This window comes from Oncorhynchus tshawytscha, linkage group LG18, assembly GCF_018296145.1.
Source record: "Oncorhynchus tshawytscha isolate Ot180627B linkage group LG18, Otsh_v2.0, whole genome shotgun sequence".
Taxonomy (NCBI): Eukaryota; Metazoa; Chordata; class Actinopteri; order Salmoniformes; family Salmonidae; genus Oncorhynchus; species Oncorhynchus tshawytscha.
Genome location: NC_056446.1, coordinates 28,526,239 through 28,534,317, shown reverse-complemented (window position 1 = coordinate 28,534,317; position 8,079 = coordinate 28,526,239). Strand labels below are relative to the sequence as shown.

General features: G+C 43.7%; 1 protein-coding gene across 1 annotated transcript; it reads right to left on the bottom strand.

Moving 5' to 3' along the window:
- Positions 1-3,073: 3,073 nt before the first annotated feature.
- On the bottom strand, positions 3,074-7,645 carry LOC121839926 (galectin-3-like). The gene is made up of 4 exons (XM_042300511.1): positions 7,370-7,645; positions 7,163-7,251; positions 6,689-6,860; positions 3,074-3,601 (listed from the first exon to the last, which is right to left on the bottom strand). Exons 1-4 carry the CDS (start codon positions 7,643-7,645, stop codon positions 3,443-3,445), a joined length of 696 nt encoding a protein of 231 aa, XP_042156445.1. The 3' UTR covers positions 3,074-3,442.
- Between the last annotated feature and the right edge of the window lie 434 nt (positions 7,646-8,079).

Here is an 8,079-nt window from a genome sequence, read left to right as displayed (position 1 = left end):
GAGCCTCCTAGGTTTTGTATTGAAGTCATCGTACCCAGAACAGCTAGCTGTCCTCCGGCTACCTACACCATGGTGCTACCCTACAGAGGAAGATGGAAGTGTCTAGTAACGACGAGGTGATGAGGAAAGTCTATGACCCAATAGATGACAGTCACCATGAGGCCTTCCTTAAACAGCACTTTGAAAAACTGGCTGAGCCCAGCAATATGGGTAAGAGAGGACACAGGCACACACTCAAATTTTGTACATAGAGGTGATATTTTACCCCTTAAACTGTTGTATGGGAACGTTCAAACGATTTGACGCCTCCCCAGCGGAGCACAGCAGAGCTCTCAGTAGCAGTATGTTAGCACCATTCCTGGCCAGAAGCTCAAACAACATGTAATGGTACAGACAAGGGATCCTTTAAAGGGAGACTGCGAGATTCTGGCATTTTCCTACTTACCCAGAGTCAGATGAACTCGTGGATAATAGTTTTATGTCTCTGCGTGCAGTATGAAGGAATTTAGAGGTAGATTCGTGAGCAAATGCTATCTAAAAGTCTACTGGTAAGGTAAAATACGCTGTGTCACATTAAGACTTTATCACACATACTTCTTGGAGAGCGTTTATACGTTCACATGTACGCAACACCAACAATGCTTTTTTTCATTATCTCGAGTTGCATTCACACTGCCTAGTACAGAGCTGTACACGGTAACCAGGTGATGTTCTACTCTCTACAGGAGAATCCCTCTGTTTGCCTTTGGTGTCCAAGGTGAGGCCCCTGATCGAGGGGGCACAGGGGAAGGGCCACGAAGACAGGGAGAGGTCCATGTCCCCAGGGAGAAGGCAGAAGGGGAGAAAGTAAGTGTCTATAGAGAGGATAAAAGACTCTTTACAGAGGTTATTTGTTTGGTTGTAAAAAATGTATAATATATTGGTAAATAAAGCATTATACAAAGGAAATGTGATTAATTGCTTGATTGACTGAATTTTTTGGATATTTAAAAGTAGCAAGCTGCTCCAGCCGGATACATAAAAAATGATCTAGGATAAAAACACAATAAAGGCTTATTTCCATTGTGGTCCTCATTTTTCAGCAAGATGACAGGAGGGCAAGACCGACACCACACATGCACTCAATGCAATTAAAACAACAACAATAGCAATTTACAACGATGGATTGTTTAAGCTTCCCTCCATGAGTCAGACTGGAGGTGTGTACTCCAGAGAGAGGCCCTGTGTTGCGCTCCCACCCCCAGAAGAAGAGGCCTCTTGGGGCTCACCTGTGGAGGATGTCAAGCCCCCTGGACAGAGCTCCAGCCTTTCTGAACCAAGAAAAGTTGGACTACAGAAGTCCCAGTCTGCACAGAACCTGGCCACAGAGGGTGTTGCTCAGTACCTCTGATGTTCAGTACAGCACATACAGTACATTATACTACTGTAGGTAATAATAACCTAGCCTCAGAGGAGGAGTACAACAGCTTCACAAGACACATGATCTTGGAGGTGATATTTGTGAACACCTGTCTAACACTGACATTCTTCTTAATTGACAGTAAGCAGTGAAATCATTGTACTTCTATCTAGCCAGTGTATTTCTACTTTCTCAATGACCCCCATCCGTAGCTCCCTGCTCCCCCAACCCCTCCGTAGCTCCCCGCTCCCCCAACCCCTCCGTAGCTCCCCGCTCCCCCAACCCCTCCGTAGCTCCCCGCACCCCCAACCCCTCCGTAGCTCCCCGTCTCCCCCAACCCCTCCGTAGCTCCCCGTCCCCCAACCCCCCGTAGCTCCCCGCTCCCCGCTCCCCCAACCCCTCCGTAACTCCCCGTCTCCCCCAACCCCTCCGTAGCTCCCCACTCCCCCAAGCCCCCCTCCCCCAACCCCTCCGTAGCTCCCCGCTCCCCCAACCCCTCCATAGCTCCCCGCTCCCCCAACCCCTCCGTAGCTCCCCGCACCCCCAACCACCCCGTAGCTCCCCGCTCCCCCAACCCCTCCGTAACTCCCCGTCTCCCCAACCCCTCCGTAGCTCCCCGCTCCCCCAACCCCTCCGTAGCTCCCCACTCCCCCAACCCCTCCGTAGCTCCCCGCTCCCCCAACCCCTCCGTAGCTCCCCGCTCCCCCAACCCCTCCGTAGCTCCCCGCTCCCCCAACCGCTCCGTAGCTCCCCGCTCCCCCAACCCCTCCGTAGCTACCCGCTCCCCAACCCCTCCAGTGATAGAGGAAAACGTTTACATTAACTGACACTTTTCTTAACTGATCCTACTGTTTCCTTACTCTACTTGTGTTTCAGAATGGATGCTGAATGTCTATTTCTCCTGATTTTACTGATTTGATTAGGATCTCCATTAGCCAACGCAAATGGCAATATTACATTACAGACAAAAGACTGCAATTTACATACATGTAGAAACATTAACATGTAGTGTGTGTGCATCTATCAGTTAGATGTGTGCGTGGGTGTCAGTTACACATACCTGTCAGTACAGACAACAAGTAGGTCACATGGGGGAGAGACATGGTGCCGTGAGGTGTTGCTTTATTTGTTTTTTGAACCCATGTTTGCTGTTCACTTGCTCTATATAAGATGGGAGTTCTGTGTTCTCATGGCTCTGAATAATACTACTGTATGTTTCCTTGAATTCGTCCTGGACATGGGGACTGTGAAAAGACCCGTGGTGGCATGTCTGGTGGGGTAAGTGTGCATGTCAGTGCTGTGTGTAAGTTGACTATGCAAACAATTAGGAATTTACAAAACAATGTTTCTTATAAAAACAAGAAGTGACGTGGTCAGTCTCCTCAACTCTTAGCCAAGAGAGACTGGCAGCATAGTATTAATATTAGCCCTCTGATTGTAATGGGATATTAGTTGTGTACATTGAATCCTGACGGTCAAGTCAGTCTTGATATTACTGATATTGAGGTCTGATACAATAAAATGTGTAAAACTTCATTCAATTTAATGGTTTTATTTCATACAATTTTTGTTATTTACTACCCTTGTAGGGCACTGAATGCCCTCATATGGAGACCTTCAGTGAATCAGTGTAATGCACTGTATCTACTGATACCTTGAGTCAGGAAGACATCATAAGCATAAAGTATGTTTATTTACATAGACGTTCAACAGAAAATAGATATAAAATATTATACACATTTAAATGAAATGGCATTGCTTAATTCTTAGTCCTTCATACCTTGTAAATTACACACATTTGTTTTTTTGTGGAGTTAGTGGGTATTAATGCAGTATTATGTTTGCAGCTCCTCACCATTATCACCATCATAATCATCATCACCATTATCACCATCTTAATCATCATCACCATTATCACCATCATAATCATCATCACCATCATCATAAAAAAGTTGCAAAGACTATAACTGCAGATTGATACTATGTTATGCATGTAGCCTATGCTGAGTGTTGTATAATATAGGGATGTCATATGTATGGTTGTCATGGTATCGTGTCTACATTGACAGAGGTGAGGATGACATCATGGAGGATGTTGATGCGATCGATCTGGTTGAGTTCTCTGACGCGGTGTTTGAACTCAAACAGCTGAGTTCCGTTCACAGCCACCTTAAACTCGCCAGACGTAACCAAAATCTTCATCTGAAACGCAGGACGGACAAACACTGGTGGCCAGATTGTCTTTACAAAATAACCTGGTTAGGTAAAAGTCTGAAAGCTACATCTGACCACCTCTCGGAAACTCAACTGTATAAGGACTCAGCAAAAGCTTTCATCAGAAAAATAAAATTGCTTGATGTAGAGGACATCCGACAGTGCTGATCTTTAACCCACTTTAACTACTTTATCCCTGTATTCACCATTACTAGTAGAGATAATGAAAAAAACAACTGGCCGTTGGTAACATTAATAATAGAGTTGTTAGTCAGTACAGTATAGGTTGTTAGTCAGTACAGTATAGGTTGTTAGTCAGTACAGTATAGGTTAGAGTTGTTAGTCAGTACAGTATAGGTTGTTAGTCAGTACAGTATAGGTTGTTAGTCAGTACAGTATAGATTAGAGTTGTTAGTCAGTACAGTATAGGTTAGAGTTGTTAGTCAGTACAGTATAGGTTGTTAGTCAGTACAGTATAGGTTAGAGTTGTTAGTCAGTACAGTATAGGTTGTTAGTCAGTACAGTATAGGTTGTTAGTCAGTACAGTATAGGTTAGAGTTGTTAGTCAGTACAGTATAGGTTGTTAGTCAGTACAGTATAGGTTGTTAGTCAGTACAGTATAGGTTGTTAGTCAGTACAGTATAGGTTAGAGTTGTTAGTCAGTACAGTATAGGTTGTTAGTCAGTACAGTATAGGTTGTTAGTCAGTACAGTATAGATTAGAGTTGTTAGTCAGTACAGTATAGGTTGTTAGTCAGTACAGTATAGGTTAGAGTTGTTAGTCAGTACAGTATAGGTTGTTAGTCAGTACAGTATAGGTTAGAGTTGTTAGTCAGTACAGTATAGGTTAGAGTTGTTAGTCAGTACAGTATAGGTTGTTAGTCAGTACAGTATAGGTTGTTAGGCAGTACAGTATAGGTTAGAGTTGTTAGTCAGTACAGTATAGGTTGTTAGTCAGTACAGTATAGGTTGTTAGTCAGTACAGTATAGGTTGTTAGTCAGTACAGTATAGGTTGTTAGTCAGTAAAGTATAAGTTTTTAATCAGTACAGTATAGGTTGTTAGTCAGTACAGTACAGTATAGGTTGTTAGTCAGTACAGTATTGGTTTGTTAGTCAGTACAGTATAGGTTGTTTGTCAGTACAGTATAGGTTGTTAGTCAGTACAGTATAGGTTGTTAGTCAGTACAGTATAGGTTGTTAGTCAGTACAGTATAGGTTGTTAGTCAGTACAGTATAGGTTAGAGTTGTTAGTCAGTGCAGTATAGGTTATTATTCAGTACAGTATAGGTTAGAGTTGTTAGTCAGTACAGTATAGGTTTGAGTTGTTAGTCAGTATAGTATAGGTTGTTAGTCAGTACAGTATAGGTTGTTAGTCAGTACAGTATAGGTTAGAGTTGTTAGTCAGTGCAGTATAGGTTATTATTCAGTACAGTATAGGTTAGAGTTGTTAGTCAGTACAGTATAGGTTGTTAGTCAGTACAGTATAGGTTGTTAGTCAGTGTAGTATAGGTTAGAGTTGTTAGTCAGTACAGTATAGGTTGTTAGTCAGTGCAGTATAGGTTGTTAGTCAGTGCAGTATAGGTTAGAGTTGTTAGTCAGTACAGTATAGGTTGTTAGTCAGTACAGTATAGGTTGTTAGTCAGTACAGTATAGGTTAGAGTTGTTAGTCAGTACAGTATAGGTTGTTAGTCAGTACAGTATAGGTTGTTAGTCAGTACAGTATAGATTAGAGTTGTTAGTCAGTACAGTATAGGTTGTTAGTCAGTACAGTATAGGTTGTTAGTCAGTACAGTATAGGTTAGAGTTGTTAGTCAGTACAGTATAGGTTGTTAGTCAGTACAGTATAGGTTAGAGTTGTTAGTCAGTACAGTATAGGTTGTTAGTCAGTACAGTATAGGTTGTTAGTCAGTACAGTATAGGTTAGAGTTGTTAGTCAGTACAGTATAGGTTGTTAGTCAGTACAGTATAGGTTGTTAGTCAGTACAGTATAGGTTGTTAGTCAGTACAGTATAGGTTGTTAGTCAGTAAAGTATACGTTTTTAATCAGTACAGTATAGGTTGTTAGTCAGTACAGTACAGTATAGGTTGTTAGTCAGTACAGTATTGGTTTGTTAGTCAGTACAGTATAGGTTGTTTGTCAGTACAGTATAGGTTGTTAGTCAGTACAGTATAGGTTGTTAGTCAGTACAGTATAGGTTGTTAGTCAGTACAGTATAGGTTGTTAGTCAGTACAGTATAGGTTAGAGTTGTTAGTCAGTGCAGTATAGGTTGTTATTCAGTACAGTATAGGTTAGAGTTGTTAGTCAGTACAGTATAGGTTTGAGTTGTTAGTCAGTATAGTATAGGTTGTTAGTCAGTACAGTATAGGTTGTTAGTCAGTACAGTATAGGTTAGAGTTGTTAGTCAGTGCAGTATAGGTTATTATTCAGTACAGTATAGGTTAGAGTTGTTAGTCAGTACAGTATAGGTTGTTAGTCAGTACAGTATAGGTTGTTAGTCAGTGCAGCATAGGTTAGAGTTGTTAGTCAGTACAGTATAGGTTGTTAGTCAGTGCAGTATAGGTTGTTAGTCAGTGCAGTATAGGTTAGAGTTGTTAGTCAGTACAGTATAGGTTGTTAGTCAGTACAGTATAGGTTGTTAGTCAGTGCAGTATAGGTTGTTAGTCAGTACAGTATAGGTTAGAGTTGTTAGTCAGTGCAGTATTGGTTGTTAGTCAGTACAGTATAGGTTAGAGTTGTTAGTGAGTACAGTATAGGTTGTTAGTCCGTGCAGTATAGGTTGTTAGTCAGTGCAGTATTGGTTGTTAGTCAGTACAGTATAGGTTATTAGTCAGTACAGTATAGGTTAGAGTTGTTAGTCAGTACAGTATAGATTAGAGTTGTTAGTCAGTGCAGTATAGGTTGTTAGTCAGTACAGTATAGGTTAGAGTTGTTAGTCAGTACAGTATAGGTTGTTAGTCAGTACAGTATAGGTTGTTAGTCAGTACAGTATAGGTTGTCAGTCAGTACAGTATAGGTTGTTAGTCAGTACAGTATAGGTTAGAGTTGCACTGCTATAAAGAATATTCCCACTGACCTCGAAGGACTGACCGGCCATGAAGGGGAAGCCTCCCTGTGTGTGCCTCTCCTCCTTCCCCCAGTGCTCTCCCATCTTGTGGTTCCTCACCACTGCCTGCTTGCCCCCCTCATTGAACCGAGTGTTGAGGTGGAAGGCGATGTCATTACCTCGCAGAAAGTTCACTGTGAACCTAAACAAGTTAAGATCAAAACAGTTTAATTGATCATATTGATAAAAACACAGGTCAAGATATTAAATAGTGAAAAACTACAGTCATCAATCAGGTTAATAGGCCCACTCTTCCAGGATCGTGATCTATTGAAAGCAGCTGACATTCAATATAGTAAAATGACTTATTACGTCAGTTGTATTCAAATAGCATACTGGTAATGTGTACTGTACATCCAATGCTTCCACTGGGTATCTCAGGGATCGTATTCATCCCAGTAGACAACAAAGACCCTAGTAGATTAGGGTAGTTGATGAACTCACTGCTTAGCGTTTGGTTTGACCTGGCCCATGATGGTGAGCATCATCTTGTCGTAGATGCCTCTTTGTAGGTTCAGTTTGTAGGGCACATTCTATACACCAACACAACACACAGACATTTAGGATATGGCGCTATCTTCACACCAACACAATGATTATGCCAATTCCTTTCCTCCATCTACTGACTGTCCTTCCCTCCCTGTCTCTCACCTGTCCAGTTGGTGTCGGATTCCACTGTGTAGCAGGTGGGAAGCCACCTGGGTCCTGATCAGGCCAACTAGATTGTACACCTGGGTCCTGACCAGGGCCGAATGGCCATCCAGACCCTGGGTTAACGCCTGGGTTAAAGCCTGGGACTGGCCACCCTGGGGACTGGGCTGGCTGGGGCCCTGGGCCTGGGCTTGAATTGAGGCTGGAGGTTGATAAGGCTGGGGTGTAGGCTGGGGCTGTAATTGGGGAGGCTGGGGCTGGGGTCCAGGCCAGCATGGCTGGCAGGGATGGGTTGGGGCTGGATGGGTATGTTGTGGTTGAGTACCAGGCCAGTTTTGGGCTGGAGCTGGGGATGGTTTGGATGGTTGAGGACCAGGCCAGTTCCAGTTTTGGGCTGGAGCTGGGGATGGTTGTGATGGCTGTGGCCCAGGCCAGTTTTGGGCCGGACCTGGGGCTTGTTGGGATGGCTGTTGCCCAGGCCAGCAGGGGGTGTTCGGGTTCCCAGGAAAGCAAGGCATGGCCTGAGGTTGAGCTGGGGCTGGTTGGGATGATTGAGGACCAGGCCAGCAGGGGATGCTGGGCTGCTCAGGCCAGCAGGATGGGGGTTGGGGTTGGGTGGGCTGTTGGCTGGGCTGTGTCGGCCAGACTGGACCCCCTGGTTGCTGTTGACTGGGCCAGATACTGTTGCTTCCCTGGGGGGTAGAACCAGA